This window comes from Lygodium microphyllum, chromosome 11 (assembly GCF_053477565.2).
Source record: "Lygodium microphyllum isolate KBCC chromosome 11, Lygodium_microphyllum_v1.1.10, whole genome shotgun sequence".
NCBI classification, from domain to species: Eukaryota; Viridiplantae; Streptophyta; class Polypodiopsida; order Schizaeales; family Lygodiaceae; genus Lygodium; species Lygodium microphyllum.
In genome coordinates, this window is record NC_141145.1 from 72,874,380 (window position 1) to 72,893,332 (window position 18,953).

At 45.0% G+C, this 18,953-nt stretch overlaps 1 protein-coding gene across 4 annotated transcripts in view; it reads left to right on the forward strand.

The window, feature by feature from the left end:
- Positions 1-18,953, forward strand: part of LOC148028953 (acyl-CoA thioesterase II) — a 235,417-nt gene that overhangs the window by 187,100 nt on the left and 29,364 nt on the right. For all 4 annotated transcript variants that reach the window (XR_015692351.1, XR_015692350.1, XM_087687718.1 and 1 more), the window contains one exon: positions 4,589-4,693. Coding sequence is in view for 2 of the 4 variants with exons in the window: in XM_087687718.1 (XP_087543844.1) it covers positions 4,589-4,693 (105 nt within the window). In the remaining 2 variants the exon portion in view is untranslated. The remainder of the gene's footprint in view (positions 1-4,588; positions 4,694-18,953) is intronic.

An 18,953-nucleotide genomic window follows, 5' to 3' on the forward strand; every position in this document is an offset into this window, starting at 1 on the left:
ATGTGGTCATCACCGAGCTGCCTAGAATCAAATACCCAAAATCCATAGCACTTGTGCCAATTAATTAAGGCACCTGCTCCTCTACATAATATCTCCATGGCAGTTACAAGGGCCCTAAAGTTATTCTCATCCCCATCTTGATAGACTATTGTGTCATCCACTGATGGTCCAACCCTCAGAGACCCGCTCGGGACCCCCTGGGGAGGCCCCGGGGCAGCACTAGACCCTTCCCATAACTTTGCCATCCTGACCCCTCAACACGTCACGGGGCACCCCAACACATCACGGAACGCGACACGGAACATAACATGGCACGCGATTTGCACAAGGGCCCATCTTGGGGGCTTCACATCATATTCATAGTCAAAAGATCATTTACAAGCTTGCCGGGCCTCAGTAAAAGGGACTATGTCACGGTGGGTGGGTGGAGCTATCAACGCACTGCGACATGACGCCAACACCGTGGGTGAGGGAGCTAGAGAGGTACTCCCTCATACACACCTCCCCTTGAAAGAACTCGATGACCACATCGAGTGAGGGAGGCACAACTTACTGGCCTTTTGAAAATGGCAAGTTGACTCCACATCTAGAAGCTCCTTAAACTCAAGATGGGTAACTTGATACCTGTAGATCTCTCTCTCAAGAAGGAGCTCATGGCCTCTGCTACAGACAGCAACAAGAAGGGAGCTAGTGGGCAGCCCTATCTAACCAATCTCTGAATGTTGAATCTGTCTCCTCGTGCCCCACCGGTCATAACCTGGATGTGTGCTGAGGAGTAAAGAGCCACTGTTCTTCAGATCCATTGCTCTGGAAATCCCATCCTCAGCATCATGCCCTCTAGGAACTCCCAATCAACGCGGTGATATGCCTCCTCAAAGTCAAGAAGTAGCACAATAAGATATTGGTTCCTAGATCTACCCAAAGCCGTGGAGTCCTAGAAAGTGAAGATCCTGTCTAAGATGTTGCGTTCTTGGACAAAACCTATTTGTGTAGGGTGAATGATATCTGGCATCAATGGGGCTAATCTGAGACTGATTGCCTTTGCAAGGATCTTGTAGGGCAAGGTGATTGGCCTCCACTGTGTGATCTCCAATCTGTCTCCACTTCCTTTGGGAATGAGGTGAATCAATCCCTCTGAAAAGCCTGGACACTTGCATGAGAGCAATGCCAGAAGTGCCTTCTGCACCTCCTCCTCTGTAAAATGGGCCATCAAATATCTACTCATCCTATCTATAATCACCTTTTCTGTGCTCTGCCATATTGTCCCCATATCCCATTTGTATCCCAGAGGCCTAATAGTGGACCCAAGCAAAGCTGTGTAGTACTGTGTAGCCACTTGTCTCTCCTCCAAAGGACCCTATGGAATAGATCCATCTACTCTCCTAAGTCTCCTAACACCCTGTCTGGAGTGTTTTGGCCTTGTATGTGGAAAAAATGCTTGTTAACCCTCTCACTTGATTGAGTCTAGAAGGAGGCTCATGTAAAACCTATACTCTGATCTGGCTTCCTTCATAGCATCAATCTCTGTTTTGGCAATGCGCATCCTCTCAGCTGTCCACCCTGGCCGTCTCTCCTCTCCCCTTTGTAGGGCAGCCAATGATGCTTTGGCAAATCTCTCCTTCTCTAGAAGGCCCTCTCTCCTCCTCCTAGCCTCCTCCCTAAACAAGGAGCTAATCTACTGTAAGATCTCATCCAAGTCAGTAGCTGCTCATCCAACCAAGAGGGGTCTGGATCTCCACAGCTGTGTGACTCTCTCTGAGATCATCCTCATAGAACAAGTGCTCTGGAATCCTAACACTAGAGTGAGGTCCACTGACTCTCTCAAAGAGAAGTAGCTGAATTGGTGAGTGGTCTGAGAGAGTCATGCCAGGCATGATGCCCGTTAGGCCACCCCTGTTGCAAGCCCAATCGTCTACATAAAATCAATCAATCATAGAGAAAGTCCTAGCTCCTACTGCCATGTCTCTCCTGGAGAACTGGAATGAGCCTGTGGACCTATTATACTCTGCTATGAACCGTGGGTCCTGGCCTTTGGTCTGAAGTACTAACTCCTCCCAAGCAGCCTGCTCTCCTCTAATAGTTTCCATGTATCAGCCTCTCCTGTCCTCGAGAGCCTCCTCCATATTAAAGTCACCCCCTACTATCCAATGATCCACCTGTGGTAGCAACTTACTAAGGGTAGTCCAAGACTCTCCTATCTCACTGGCATAAATGACCAGCATACCAATAAGGGACTCTCCACTCTCACTGAGACCCACATAGCTTTTCCTGGAATCACAATACCCCAGCCTTGTACCAACTAGATCCACTGCTCCCCAATGCATATGCATACTTTAGCCTGTATCTTTGTATCTCCCACATCTGCTGCCCAATACATGTAACTCTGACCTGGCAACAGCTTCTCGCAGCATCGAGATATCCTCTCTGCTCAAGAGATGGTGCTCTTGCAACATGAGAAAATCAACTGCTGCTCCTAATAATGCTGTATGTAAGTCCTTCCCCATGAGGCTCCGACCTACGTGAAGTGGCATCCTCCAAAGCCTTGTACATTACGGAGTATGTTCATGGAGTCTCAACCTCTCAGATGGGCGTGGCTCTGTTGGCCATGCCTGTCTCTACTATCTCCTAGCATGCACCCCCTCATGCGTCCTCTCTGCTAGCTCTGGTGCCCGGTATAGTGGGGGGAAGTCCTCGGAGTATGCATCCAAGTCCTCTACCTCTCTTGTGTCTCCTCACCCTCTCCACCTTGCTGGGTGTCGAGTACATGTGATGGGATCAACTCTGGGATCTCTGCCTGGTGAGGTGGCACGTCTGCAACCTACTGCATCTCTTGTGTCGCTGCTAGTAACACTGCCTCTGTGGGCTATGTTTCATCTATTTGCTATGCTGCTGTAATCTGTGGTGTAGGTGTAATCTACGGTGCTGTTGTAGTCAACTGTTATGGAGTCTCTATCTCCTGGATAACCAGGGAAGTGACTGTGGAAGCCATAGAAGGCTGAGGTGGCAGCCTATGGGATGGTGGTCGAAGGTCCTTGACCACTCTCCACTGTCCCTTCGCCTATCTCAGCTTTGGGCCTCTTTGCTCCTGCCCATGTCCCTCGTATTCACGCTCTCACTATCACTGGTGCTGGCTCCTCTACTAGCATTGTGCCGTCTCTAGCGCTCTGCATCGCTCCTCCATGTCCTAGGTCCACCACCTCCCTCATCTCTGAAGGAGGTCTGGTGCTGGCTCCTAAAGCATAGGAACTAGGGACTGAATCCACAAGAGCACTACTTCTTGCCTCTAAGACCATACATGCATGTACCCTAAGAAAAGGATACTCACTATGATGCAGCTAGCAGTTTGGAAGCACCAAGAGTGCTTACTGTGCTTTATTATAGTAAGCAATTCAAGTACACGCATGCACAACAAAACATAGATACCAAAACCTGTCTTAAATTTTTGAGACCACACACAAAGGTGTTGACTCACATAGCAGTTAAAAAAAGGAGCTGCATATCATTGAGGTCAATGGCCCATTCCTCAAGCACGACTTTCCCCATCTGATCATGCTAGTGAATATGTTTAGCCTTAGATGGCATGTTGGGAAAGACTCCTCGCATAGTTGGACATACACTATGGTGCTCCAATATAACTAAAATGTTCTTGTATTGTTTCAATTTTGTGCATTTTAGGCAATTTTTTGCTTAACATGGCTTGTATTAGGCAAAAACCAACCCCTTTCTTCCCCTCCCCGTCCACCCCAAAAAACCAAATGCCATTTCTCCCTCATCCAAACTCCAATTTTGGTGATTCAAAAGTTGTATTGGGGGTTTGGAGTTGTTTTGGATGTATTGGTAATATCAAAATCTCTAAACTTTGCATGAAAGTGTTGCTTTGTGCTACGGAAAGATTTTGTGCCAAAACAAGTCATGCCACTACAACATGTCATAGGCTGCCGGAAAAGCTTTCCTAGGAGGGCTATGTAATGTTACGATTTGCATGCCTTGGTGATGTTTTTAAAATGCTGATGTTGATACATGATTGCTTAAGAACGTTAATGTGAGGCATGCAAGGAAGCTCCTAGGTGGTAAAAGTCTCGGGCACCTGACAGTAACATCACTAACCAGCAATCACATGAATGATGGAGCCAAACAAGAGAGAGACCTGGAAGAGCAGAGTATGGATAGAGGATTTGCTTCAATATTTGAAGCTTCTAAAGTTTCATGTGTGAGTTAGACATGAGGACACACCAATGTCTATAAACAAGAGATCTTTGCCATCAAACTGCAATAACTTTCAATTCTATTAAACTTGAAAGGGCTCACTGGAAATGTTAAAGAGAATAGAATTGTATTTGGAAGTTCGTAAGTGGTGTTTTTGAGTGTTAGGATCACTGTGCATAATGTCAAAAAGATAATTCCCTGTAGGTCTAAAGTTTGGAAAAAACTTTCATGAAACATTGCTGTTTTTGTCCTGAAATCTCCTTGAGTTGTAATTCTGAGAAATTCAACTGCATAAAGTCATTATACAGAGACATGCTAAGTAAACTTTAGGATCTGTTCTAAATCATTTTAACTTGTTTCTGGCTGTTGAATGTTTGCACAGATTGTACAGAACCAAGCTCCTTAAGAGAAAAATGCCTCCTGGACCCATCGATATTCGGCTTTGTGATCCTGAAGATAAAGTGATGCCTACAGCACTGGAGCCAAGGTTGACTATACAAAGCCCATCCAGCATTTCTCTTCATTCATAGATTTTAAAGCAGATGTTAAAAGCTACTCTATTTTTCCCACAAAATGAATATGCTGATTGTCATCAATTTCAGGCCTATGTCATTTTTAGATAGAGCTTGCTGATTTTCATATTTGCAAAGGATAAACAAGCGTTCTACCAAATGAACAAGTTGGAAGGTTTCGGATCCTTGGAAGGTGCCAGCTTTGCATGAATGTGAAGAACAACTTTTTCTCAACTGGCTCAGAAGAAAATTGCCTTTGAGAGCACTTTCTATTTCTTTTAATGGCATTCTTATTTGATTATATAACATCCCAAGCAGCTCAATGGGAAACAGATACAAACAGTCACGAGGTTGAGGTGCAATGGCACTTAGGTTCTCCTTGTCTAAGCCGTAAGAAAATTCTCTTGGAGGAATCTGTCAACTGGCCTTTGCTGATTTTGTAAAGTATGCTGCATGATTTTGCCAAATAGAGCCTGCTGCCTCCCAAAGTTCTCTAGCACTATATTCTTTGCCAAATAGAGCTTGTTCCTGAGTCCTTCCCAAGGTTCTCTAGAGCTATATTTATCAAGTGATGATGCTGGCATGTACTGCCCACACCCAATCAGCTTTCTAAGCTGCTCCCCTGTGTTGCTATGAAATGCAATCCCCAAGATAAGCCTAAAGCTAGACCACTGACAGTTCTGGGACATCTGGGGGCTCTGCTAATGCCTCAAAATGCTGACAAGGACTTGGGACCCAACTTATGCAATCCTAATTTCAGGCTCACCTTTGAACAACTGTTAAAGCCATGTGCCAAATCACCTTAACTGCTTGAAAACTCCAGAGGCAGAAATGGCTGGTTTCCATGGATGCCTCAATACAGTTGCGGACATTTCACTCCTTGCCCATCTGATTACGCCAACTTCCAAATAAAAGAGGACCATGAATCCTCAGCCCAAAGAAATAAGAAAACTTGCAACTTTACAGCTAGTCCAGTCTTTGAATACTACTTTTTCTTGCATTTTCCAAGCGGTTTTTGAGATTTCAGCTGCTTTATTGTTGGAAATGCTTCAATAGATTGGGTATTTGATGCGAAGATCACATCTGGAAAATTTGATGCTTTCCTCTTTGATGAATTGAATGACAAGGGATATACTGCTATATTCCTTGACTGATTGCTGAATTATCTAGCTCTATGATCACCCTTCCAATCCCAATCCCTTGTGACTGGACTTTTTATTTGAAGCAGAGGCCATGAGCTCTTTCTTGATAGATTGAGCCACAGGTATCAGAGCATCAGGTTGCCCGTCCTTGAGCTCAACAAGCCCCTTGACTGATCGCTGAATTATCTAGCTATATAATCATCCTCCCAATGCCACTTCCTTGTGGCTATTGACTTTCTATTTGTAGCAGAGGCCATGAGCTCTTTATTGATAGATAGAGCCACAGGTATCAGAGCATCAGGTTTCCCATCCTTGAGCTCAACAAGCTCCTTGGTGTGGAGTTTGTACACGACACAATAATTGATTTAGACGGGGATGAGAGCAACTTTATGCCCTTTGTAGTGGCCTTCGAGATATTTTGTAGAGCATCTAGTGGTGGCTTAATTAATTGGCACAAATCGTATGAATTTTAAGTATCCCACACTAGGCAGCCAGAATGGCGACCGTATGAGGACTTTACTTGGGTTCTGTGTGTTGGGTATTTGACTCACACCTCACTTACGCCTACGCTCATATGGGAGTGTCGGTGATCAGTAGGACACTGGGGCACTTTTTACTCTCGGTAGGAGAGGTTTTTTCCCCCAGACTTATGGTCTTATTGTCGTATGTACTTATGTGCTTATGTTACACACATTTGGGCACTTAGTGTGTGTCGGGTGTGAACACCCCCTACAACCCTAAGGTTAAGGGTTGTACTTTGTACTTTCTGGTTACACTCATTCAGTCTATACTCTGGGGTGTCGTGCTTCAACTCTGTCTCTCACTCTCACACTGTCTACTGAATCCCAGCTGTACCTCGATCCTCCCATCTCACATTTGGTATCAGAGCACAGCTCTGAACTCAGCTTCTGCCTGCAGTGTGCAAGTCTGCAATCTGCAGCCCACGCCAGTTCTGCTCTAGGCCGCCAGCGCACAGCTCCACGCAACCTGTCTCCAGTGCATCGTCAGTCTCGTCAGCAGTTAGGCGCCACCTCGTCGTCAATCTGCCCGCATTACAGCCCGCCAGCGCAGCTTCACCAACGCGCTGTTCCTCAGCACTGCCCTCGTCAACCCAGGCGCCAGCTACGTCGACTGAGATCCGTTTCGTCAGCACTGCCACACAACACGCTCGACTGTTCGCCTGTCGTCCTATTCGTCAGACGTCAGCCTGCTCCACGTGCCACACTGCTCGCGACTGTCCAGCAGCTCCACGTCAGCCAGTCCGCCCGCCAGACAACCTGCCACACGACTGCCCTGCGCCGCCTGTCGTCCACGTAATCCAGCCCGCCCGCCCGCCCGACGACCTACCACACAGCGACTGTCCTGCCCGTCGTGTGACACCTCCACGACTCAACGCCTGCAGCTCGCGACAGTCTTCCCGCCGTCTGATGTGTCCACGTCAGCAACCTGCGTTTCGTTCGCACGTCTGACCAGCGACCTGCCTCTGCTCGTGGCCTGCTCCACGTCAGGTACATTTTTAAACAAAATTTTTTTAATTTCAGCCCAGAACACAGCTCTGGAAGAGGAGGTTCATACGCGGCAAGCACAGAACAAGTGGGGGATAAATTTCATGCAAATTTCTGGACTGGATCATTAGAAATTTTGGGGCTTTTGTGTATTTTGTGCTCAGTTGCATTTAAACTGTTGGTACAGTCACAGAAACACTGTTTTGACAGAAATTTTGGCAAAAATTTTGGGAATTTTGAGATAACAGTGTTGCAATGCACTGTTTGCACCTTGGGAAGCGTGCATTAAAAGACAGTTTTCTAATAGAGTACGCCCTTGCACATTAATTGCAGAAACGTGTTTGCTGCAATTTCTGGAAATTTGCAGGTTTCCAGTTCATACTGCTTTGACATTGCTCATTTTGTCTTTGGAAATTTGTCATCATGGCAAATCAGGGACGTGATGTCTTTACGTATGTATCCAAGGAAGACAGATTGAACGGAAACAACTATTCGCTTTGGTCATTCATGATGAAGAATGTATTAGTGGCCAAGAATTTATGGGATTATGTCAGTGGAGAGGAAACTCGACCGGGAGTTGTAGCTCCCGTTACTCCTCCCCATGGCACACATGGACAACGGGGACCTCAGCCCGCTCCACCTCAACCACTTCCTCCAAGAACTGCAGCTCAAAAAGCTTGGGATACACGTGATGCACAGGCCTTGTCGCTGATTGCTCAGGCAGTTCAGCGGTCCATCATACCTCATATCCGTTCGGCATCTTCTTCACGAGATGCATGGTTGACTTTGGAGCATATGTTTGCAGGAAAGAATGAGACTCGGATATCTTTCTTGAAGAAAGAGTTGGAAACTCTGAAGATGCATGAGGGTGATTCTATGCAGGATCACTTAAATAAGATTCAGGACTTGAGGGAGCAGCTCATGAATGTAGATGAGTATTTTTCAGATGCACAGTTGATATCCACCACCTTGAATTTCTTACCTCCTTCGTACTTGTCTTTTCATACTGCATTGAACCTTACCATGAGGATTGCTGAGCACCCACTCACTTTTATTCAGCTGGTTAGTTTGCTTCTAGAGGAGGAGCAAACACAGAAAAATAGTGGTGTGGATGCTATAGTCTCTGAGCAGGCTTTTGTGGCAAGACAGAAAGGCAAAAACAGCAAGGTGAAAAATGCTCCATAGAGTTCTGGCACTTCGGGCACATCGCAGAATCAAACACAAGGGGGGACGCAAGCAAAAAAAGGCAAATGTCATTATTGTAAGAAGCCCGGCCACTATATCACTGAGTGCAGGAAGCGCATTGCCAAAGAGAAGAAGAAGGAGTCAGGAATGTCTGTTTCTACTACTCCTTCTACTGCTAGTGAGTCCGCGTCCTTTGTTGTGGAGAGGGACTATTGTTTTTATACTTGCAGTTATGACATCTCTTGGGCCGATAGAGCACTTAGCTCTACAGAGGATGCTGACACTTGGTTCTTTGACAGTGGTGCTTCTAGACATATTACATCTCGCAGAGATTTATTTGCTTCAGTTAGTGCACCTCCCGTTGGGAAATCGGTACAGTGTGCCAATAATGCATCATACCCTGTTTGTGGTATTGGGGAGATTCAGCTCACAGCCATTGATGGCTCTATTCTCCGCCTGCAGGATGCTTTGTTTGTGCCTGGAATCAAGAAGAATTTGCTTTCTATTTCTTCTTTGGCACGTTGTGGTTTGCAGGTCACCTTTGATGATGACCGTTGCATGGTTAGAGAAAAAGAATGCATGACTTTGGTCTTGACAGGATCTTTGTGTCATGGTTTATATGAGTTGGATGCTCTTTCAGTAGATCAGTCAACATACTTGACATCCACTCTTACTCTTGCTATGATACAGGCGGAGTTATGGCATGCTCGTTTGGGGCATGTAAACTTTGGCAGCTTGATGCTTTTGTAGCGTACTCAGATGCTGGATGGCTTACCTCCCTTGGAGAGACCTCCTGAGCACTTATGCGAGGGATGCATTTTGGGGAAAATGCATCGGTTCTCATTTCCTCGTGATGTTGCTTTCAGAGCAACAACCAGATTGCAGTTGGTGCATTCAGATGTTTGTGGGCCTATGCAAACCATGTCATTGGGCGGTTGTTATTATTTTGTGACATTCATTGATGACTTTACACGTTTTTACTGGGTCTACTGTTTGAAAAAGAAGTCAGAAGTGTATGATGCATTTTTGGCTTTCAGTGCACTTGTTGAAAACCAATCTGGATGCAAGATTAAGACTCTCCGTTCGGACCGAGGGGGGGAATACATGTCCTCTATGCTGAATTCTTTTTTGCAGCAGAAGGGCATAGTCCATCAGTATACTACAGCTTATACTCCACAGTAGAATGGGGTAGCAAAGAGGAAAAATCGGTCACTCATGGAGATGGCCAGATGTATGCTGAAGGCAAAGAGCTTGCCTCATAGTTTTTGGATGGAAGCAGTCATGTGTGCTTGCCATATTTTGAACAGATGCCCTACCAAAGCCTTGAAGACTATCACACCTTTTGAGGCTTGGAACAGCCGTAAACCTTCTGTTGGTCACTTTCGTACCTTCGGGTGTCTTGCCTATGCCCATATTCCACAGGTACTTAGAAAAAAATTGGACAACAACGCTGTTAAGTGCATTTTTATGGGATATAGCAATGAGAGCAAAGGCTACAGACTCTATGATCCCGTTACAAAGAAGGTTTTTGTCAGCAGGGATGTTGTTTTTGATGAAAAATCAGAATTATCCTTGGCTGGTTTGGACACATATCAGGCTGCCCGTGATGTTTTTGAAGGGCTGCTGCCCATTACTTTTGGTGATTCAGCTGGAGGTTCAGAAAATGAACCTAATGTTCAGCCAGCTGCTCCTATGGAAAGTGCAGAAATTCAGCCACTGGCTGATCGGAATATTCAGCATCATGCTGAAACTGAAATTCAACAAGAGCTTGCACACAGTCAGGATGCTAGACAGTTACCTAGATGGTATTTGCAGACTATGCAAGATAGTCCTTTGGATGCACCCATGGCTGGTCGTACTAGAAGACAAACTCGTTTGCATGATTCAGCACATACCATGGAGTTTATTATGGCAGCAAGTACTTTTGATAATGAAGAGCCTGAATGTTATGAGGATGCACAACACAGTGTGCATTGGATGGCAGCTATGCAAGCTGAATTAGATTCTATTACTAAGAATCAAACTTGGGATTTGGTGTCCTTGCCATTTGGGAAGAAAGCCATTGGAACGAAATGGGTCTACAAATTGAAAAGAAAAGCAAATGGATCCATTGATAAATACAAGGCACGGCTGGTAGCTAAAGGCTACGCACAGAAAAAGGGCATTGATTATGAGGAGACATTTGCTCCTACTTCCCGTATGACGACCATCAGGTCTATGATTGCTTTGGCTGCACATTATGGTTGGACAGTGCATCAGCTAGATATCAAGACTGCATTTTTACATGGGGAACTTCAGGAGGAAGTTTGTGTACAGCAGCCCATTGGTTTTGCAGTTGAAGGCTCAGAACATTTGGTATGCAAACTCAAAAAGGCACTATATGGTTTGAAACAAGCTCCTAGAGCTTGGTATGAAAAAATAGATGCTTTCTTGCTTGGTCAGGGGTTTCTAAACAGCTCATCTGAGTCTACCCTTTACGTATGTAAAGAAGGGGGATCTATGCTGATTTTATGTCTTTATGTTGATGACCTTTTGCTCACTGGAACACATGCTGATCAGATTTCAGCATTCAAACAAAATTTGCAGCAAACTTTTGACATGTCTGACTTGGGAGTTTTGCATTACTACTTGGGCATCCAGTTCATACATAATGCTCGAGGTATTGGGCTATCACAGTCAAGGTATATTGGGCAGCTTCTTGAGAAGTTTGGCTTACAGGATTGCAAGCCAGTTTGTACTCCCATGGAACCTGGACTGAAACTGTCATTACATGATGACAATGATTTGTTTGATATACATACATATGCTCCTGCAGTTGGATGTCTTATCTATCTATGCAATACTAGGCCGGACATACAATTTGCAGTTTCAGCTTTGAGCAGGTATATGCATCAACCACGTATGTCACATTGGCAAGCTGTCAAGCGTGTTTTTTGCTACTTGCAGGGTACTCGTTCTCTTGGGTTGCTTTATGCCAAGAGGGGACCACTGCAGTTACATGCTTACAGTGATTCTGATTGGGCTGGTGATTATGATACACGTCACTCCACTAGTGGCAATTGTTTCTTTCTTGGCTCTTCTTGCATTTCTTGGCTTAGCAAGAAACAATCCACTGTTGCCACATCGTCATGTGAAGCTGAATACAAGGCAGCTTTCACTGCCACAGTTGAATGCGTATGGCTTAGACTCTTGCTAGCTGATTTGGATGTATCTGCTACTGAGCCTACTCCTTTGTTCACTGACAGTCAGAGTGCCATTGCAGTGGCACGGAACCCAGTGTTTCATGCTCGCACGAAACACATTGAGATTCACTATCACTTTGTCAGAGAGAGGCTACATGCAGGTGACATCAGCCTTGTCTATTGTCCTACCACCAGTAATGTGGCAGACATCTTCACCAAAGCTCTTCCTCGTGACAAATTTGAAGCATTTCGAGATGCTTTAAATTTGATATCCTTTGGTGGCGGATGATCCTTGTACTTCCTCCCATCTCACACTGTGAGGGACTGATGATATATTGGATGTCATGTCGGATTAACATTACTTTAGAGTAGTAATTGGCACCTCTTCTTTTGAGCATTAGGAGTGATGGTTGCTGAGACAAGGTTCTTCTGACATCCATGTGGTACATCACTTCATGTTGAGCATTCTCCGAGTCATATGCATTGGGCAAATGAAGCATATCATTAGGGACTTTATTTGGTCAGCAGGAGATGGGAGCCTAGCTAGGGCAAAGATAGCTTAGGAATCATGGACCTAGACATCTAGAGCAAAGACCTATTGGCTAAGCTCATTATTATGGGTCTCCTTCTAGGTGAGGAGCCTTGGAAGTAACTTTTGCTATGGAGTCATCAATCCGTTATACCTTTACACGGAGGACCATGGCAGCATAGAATCCACTAGATCTTTTAGGAAACCAATACCAGAGACCTAGGGAGGAGTTTAAGGTCAGATTTGAAATGCTATTATCAGAACATGTGGCCTCCACCAGCTACCATCAACGACAATTCAAAAGAGGAGGTGACAGCCTCTTCTCTTCAATCACTGTTTGCAATCAAAGTTGAGCCACACTATTGGACAAAAGACTTACCTATCCTGTGGGAGGTTCTCTATACATGTTTCCTCAGTTGGAGATTGATATACAATCCATGTGTTATTGCAAGATATCCAGGGGTAGTCTTGACCAGTCATCAAGGGCCAGAGATCTATAATACAGATTGTGACAAAGGGATTACTTCCAAAGTGGAGGACAGACATATCCACTTCTTAAATCTGTATTGGTCTCTTCTTTAGAGGGGACATCCTCCTTAAGATCATTTGCGACTAGCAGAGACAGGATTTTCACTTTCACGGTGGAGGATGGTTGTCTCTAGTGAAAGGATTTGGATTAGGTGGAGTTCAAAGGATGTTCTAAATAGAGAGTTAGAGTAGTGACACACTATAAGGGGAGGTGTTGTTGGAAATGGAAAGAGAGAGAGAGAGAGAGAAGAGAGCCAATGCTAGTCTTGGGAGCTCAAGGATTTGAGACCTCCAAGTCCCTCAACAACCAAGCTCTCTCTCTCTCTCTCTCTCTCTCTCTCTCTCTCTCTCTCTCTCTCTCTCATGAGCAGGCGCATCGTCTTTGTAGACAGATACATTGACTGGGTTGTAGGCATTAACTCAAATACGGTGGCATTGGTTTTTTGTCTTGATATTTAGTCTTAATATTTAAATATTTAAATATTAAATGTGTCTATACGCTGATAGCAAGTTTTGTGGCCATCCGATCAATATGGAGTGTTGACATCAAGCAACTGGCAGAGACCATGTGTTGCATGTTCATAGGGACATGCTTACATCCACAAGGTATGAGTGACGGCAGGTTGCTAGGATCAGGGCTCGGAAAGGGATTTCAGATCGTGGTAGATCCATTCGTAGAGATATTGAAAACCTGACGTTTCATCAGGAGATTCTAAGTGGTTATCATGAACTAGGCCAACCACAGTTTGGTATAGACGTGGCTAATATTTTGCCATCAGTGGATAGAACCATTAGGGGATTTCAAGCCCAGTGGCAGTCGCATGCGCCCCGACGCCGTCGCCTACAGACCCGTCGCCTGCATCTGGAGGCCCGTCGCCGTCGTCTGGGGGCCCGTCGCCTGCCGCTGCCTGGACCTAGACCCGCCGTCGCCTACATCTGTGCCTTGCTGCAGAAAACCCTAATTCGACTGTTTTCGTCAACGAAAAGAAGCGGCGACACAGAGACAGAGCGAGAGCAACGCAGGCAGGCGTGGACGCTATTCCTGCGCTGGCCCCTGGCGCCTGCTCGCGCGACCTGCACTCTGCTGACCTGGCCCGCCCCGTTTTTCGTGTCCTACATATTGCCTACCATCAATCGTGCTGTGCCACAGCGTGGATGCCCTAACCAGTGTATCGCAGACTTGCCAGGCTTAATCGGGTGGTGATACAACATGGCTGGTCTGGATATGGCTTTTATCGACCAAACGGTGGCAGCCCTTGGCCCGAATTCTAATACAAAGGAACCAGAGGATATGGTTCCTTGCACAAAGGAGATGCCTCCTGGTCCTGACTTCCAGCCTGCGGGCAAGCGCACCAAGCATACTTCGGAAGAGACAATGGATCATCAGGAACGTTCTTATGCTCATGTTGCCTCTGATTCTATGGATTCTCAGGATGTTGACTGGGAGCATTTGCTAGAGTTTGCAAACACGCTGCTTGGCGATTATGTCCAACATAATCATGAAGCTTTTTCTAACTCGAGAGCTGAAGATGTTCTGGAAGCCACGGTGGACCCGAAAAATGTCTTGCGCTCATTTTTGGTATTTTATGACCGTGTTGTTATACTCTTCTTCACTGGCAGGATCCCAGTGCTTTCCCATATTCGTCAATGGTTGCACCATCTACTACAAGGGGAGTGTGTTGAGGAGATTTTTGTTGGGCCCCGAGGCTTCTATGAGGTGTTGTTGAAATCTGAGAAGCACCGTGCTGATCTCCTGTCTAAACTGCCATTGTTTTTTTATTGCCTTTTGGTCCATGTTGTGCCATGGCGCCCAATGGCAGATTTTCAGCGCCTGCTTCAATGTGAATGCCCGGTGTGGGTTGAAGTGGAAAATTGTCCGGTTGTCTATTGGCCACTGTTAAAGGATGCCATGGCCGTTGTGGGCACTGTTCTGGTCCCCCCGAGCCTAAGGGCCATGAATCGTAACCGTTTATGTATGTTATGGGACACTGCTAAAAAAAGGACTGCTTGGTTACGTCTTAATTGCTTTGGCATGCATCCTTTGCACTTTCGTTTGAAATGGGGAAACTTTGCAGGCCATTGCTTTTCCTGTGGAAGATTTGGGCATTTTATGGCCGAATGCCCAAAGAAGCAACCGACTTCAGATACTGAGTATGTTGTGCTGCCCATGGAAGATATGGTGCTTGATGCTCCGTCACAGGATGCAACCCAGCCACCTAAAGTTTTGGATAAAGGTAACCCGTGGCAATGATTGGGTAGATGTGCGTGCCAAAAAAGATAAAAGGTTTGATGCTGGCCTGGCAGATAGTGGGCCTAATGCTTCACAAGATTCCATGCGCACTTATATGCGCAGGAAAGAAATGGTGTCTTCAGAGCACAATGCTCATACTACGGTTTCCTCTACTCCCCGTAATCAGTCTACTAGGAAAGTATATACGGACGGTCCAAAGGGCCCACCAACTAAGTTGGCTTTTGATACTAGAGGTAATGTGATTACTCCATGGGATCGTCGTTATCCCCGTTCCATCCCCAAGACAGTGGATAGTCCGTCTACCTCTAAAGCCGGCCGTCAGAACTCCTTTGCCGTGTTAGCTGATTTTTTGGATGAGGGAGTCATTGACATTCTTGCAGAAAAGGTTAAATCGAGGCAAGCTGTGCCTCGTTCCTGATTTTCTTTTTGAATACACATGAAGATAGCCATGTGGAATGTGCGAGGCATTTATTCTCGCCATAAGCAACATGCCATGTGGACTGTATTGCATGAGAATCAGTGGAATGTCATGTGTGCTGTTGAGCACAAGAGTCACGGTTGTAAACGCCCCGAACAACGTAGTATGCTTAACAATTATGATATTCGCTTGTTTTCGAGATTTAATATAAAAGAGAATGAACACTTAAAGCTGAAAATGAAAATTACTCACAAAATTACAGCCATGAAAATGAAAAAGTAATGGAGACAAGATTGAGGGTTGAAGATGGGCAACCCCCCCCGAAGGAATGTATTTTCTGCTCAACCCAAGTCCCTTAGGGAAGCGCTCAGTTACAATCAACCTAAGAGTAAGAAGAAGTAATTCTCACTCTCACAAGATCATGCAAAGATGTACAAACACACATGCATTATCTATTATGCAATGATAAGAACTGATTTCTTTACAGTATAAGAGAAGAAAAAGGGGAAATCAGCCTTTCTCCATCGTTGATCAACAGTACATGGATAGGGCTTGCTTCTTGTTGCTAAAATGGAAGAAAGAGCTCGAGAAGGAGGTGCTGTAATGAATTTACAGGCTTACTGTCCTGTAAAACAGCAGTGATAGAAGAGGGAATATGGAGGAATTTGATAATGGGGAAGTGGGGGATGATGATGGGGATGGATGGGGCCAGTTTCTGGCTATCTGTAGGTGCTGTACATGAGTTTACAGCAAAGAAAAATGATGTTGAATGAAGAAAAACGAGCTCTTATTTATAGGAGAGGGGAGAGCTAGTACAAAAGGGGAAAGTGAAGTAGCACAAGACAAGTGTCCAGCCACATGTCATGAGATGTGACAAGTGGTGGGACACTTGGAAACTTGTGTGACAAGTGTCTTGATACTTGTCTCTTCTCTATGGCCTTCCTTTTTGGGTTGAATACTGTCAAAAATAGAAACAACCAATTTTAGTAAGCACAGTTAGAGTACAGAACTTACTATTTTTAGAATGACATCCCTATTTTTTAGGACTAGCATTTTTAGGCTAATTCGAGGCTCCTAAAATTTAGGGACCTCCTAAAATTTAGGGATCTCCTAAAATTTAGGGGACCCCCCCCCCCCTAATATGGGTGTCATATGAAAGCTTTTTCCGTGTACATCGCAAAAATGGTATCCGAATCTTCATGTGACTTTCCTATGCAAAGAAATGTGCATTTCAAGCTTTCAGCCCACACATGCACATTATACAAGCATTTCATGATCATGCCATCTTGTTGATTGTAATTGTTTGTTCTGGTGGATCTAGCCCACACTTCAAGGCATCAATCCTTTCTGTGTGCGAGTCTAACCCTGATATGCGTGAGTTCTAGTCACAGGCGCCCAATCGGGCCATATAGGTGGAAGTGTGAACTATCTTTTCTCTAACCCACCGCGTGGGTCCACCATAACCTGTGACCACTCATCAGTGGCCAGCTCCAATGCACTTTTCTTTATATCTAATTAGTGCAAAGGAAATAAATTTAATAAATCATTATATAGGCAAATTAATGAAAAAGGATACAAATTCTATTTCTATAGAGTTGTGACAACGGTGAAGTAGGAAAAGTTGTGGATTGCCATGGGTTTCGCTTGTTTTATGCAGGGACGCATGCCATGCATTATTCTGGTGTGCTTATGATTGTACATGAGAAATACCAGCCTGTTCTTATTAAAAATGATGTACATGGCCGTTTTGTGGTGATTGAAGTTTTAGTCGAAGGAGAGATCTTATGGTTGTTGGGCCTCTATGCTCCGAATGACCCTCTATCCCGTCGGGATCTTTGGAATACTTTGCAGACCTCCTTGTCACTTGGCAGAGGGGGTTTTTTTATGGGGGATTTTAATACGTATGTTGATTCTTCACAGTCCACATCAGAGCATTCGGTGATGGACGCTCCGGAAAGTCGTGTGTGGAATGCGTTTGCTCTGCTGTACTTAAGCAAGATCTTTGGTCTTGGCTACACCCTTCTTCTACAGGGTTTACTTTCCATTCTGCGCAGTATGCAACTACATGATCGTGGTTGGACCGCATGTACATCATGCAGGATGATGATTTTCTTCCTGAGATGCTGGAAATGAAAGTGTTGCAGCAATATGCCTTGTCGGATCATTTTCCTCTATAGCTTGAGATACTTGCTCAACCCATTGCACCTTTTAAGCAATTTCTGGATAGACTCCCTTTGCATTTCAACTCGTCTTATTTGAAGCATTCAATCTTTCAGGACTATATGCAACAATTGATTGATAGATTTTTATTGGACTTCGCCTCTGAGGGCAATGCTTCTTTTGAACAATTGCTCTCTAATGTGCAGCGGGTTGCTTGGCAGTACGGGATTCATCATGCCTCTCTTTGTCGGTGCCGTCGACAAGCAGTGGAGGACTTACTGGCTTTGGTTCGTTCTCTGCTGGTGGACACTCCAGATGATGTATTTTTGCTGTCACTGGCGATGCGTTTGGCTGATCTTATTAAAGAGTTTCAGTTGAAATCTTATCAACAGGCCAAATTGCAAAATTTGACTGAGAATTTGCAAGATAGTGGTTGTCAGACTCATAAGTTCTTTCGAGCTCTACATGCATCCTGCTCGAGAAAATATGACTAGACTCCAGGATCCAGAAGGTCGAATGGTCATTGATCCTCAGACTATTGTGAATATGTGCAGGAATTATTTTCTAGACCTTCTTGGTTCTTCTCCTTCACCTTCTGACCAAGTTACTCATGCACGCTCAGTTTTCTATGATCTGGTCCGCAATCAGGTTCCACTTGATATACAAACTACTTTGGAGACAGATATTTGTGAGGCGGAGGTTATGGATGTTTTGTTACACCTGCCCAAGGATAAAAGTCCCGGTTGGGACGGTCTCACCAATGAATTCTTTGAGATTTCTGCTACCCAACTGGTGAAACCATTGACGACTATGTTTCAGCAGGTTTGGGAAACGGGGTTCATGCCTTCCTCATGGAAAGGTCTTATTAAACTGCTTCCAAAAGTTCCTTCGCCATCAATGTTGAAACATTGGAGACCAATTTCTTTGATGGGTTTGATGTATAAAATCTTTTCCAAAGTGATGGCGAATCGGCTCCACAAGCATCTTCTGGCCATTGTGCATCCTCTTCAATATGGTTTCATTAAGGGCCGAAATATTCTGCATAATATTTTAAATGTGCAAATGGCTATTGACTATGCAAGGCACTCTGATCAGCAAGTGGTATTGATTCAATTGGATCTGGAAAAGGCTTTTGATTACTTGGAGTGGTCTTTCATTGTTGCAGAACTTATGTCTACTATGGGCTTTGGTACTCGGATGTCCTGCTTGATCTACACCATTAGTGCTGCGGCTTCTTCGCGAGTTATGCTGAATGGTGGTGTTACCAAGCCATTTGTCCTTGCACGCTCTGTGAGACAGGGTTGCCCTTTGAGTCCTCTCTTCTTTGCCCTTGCG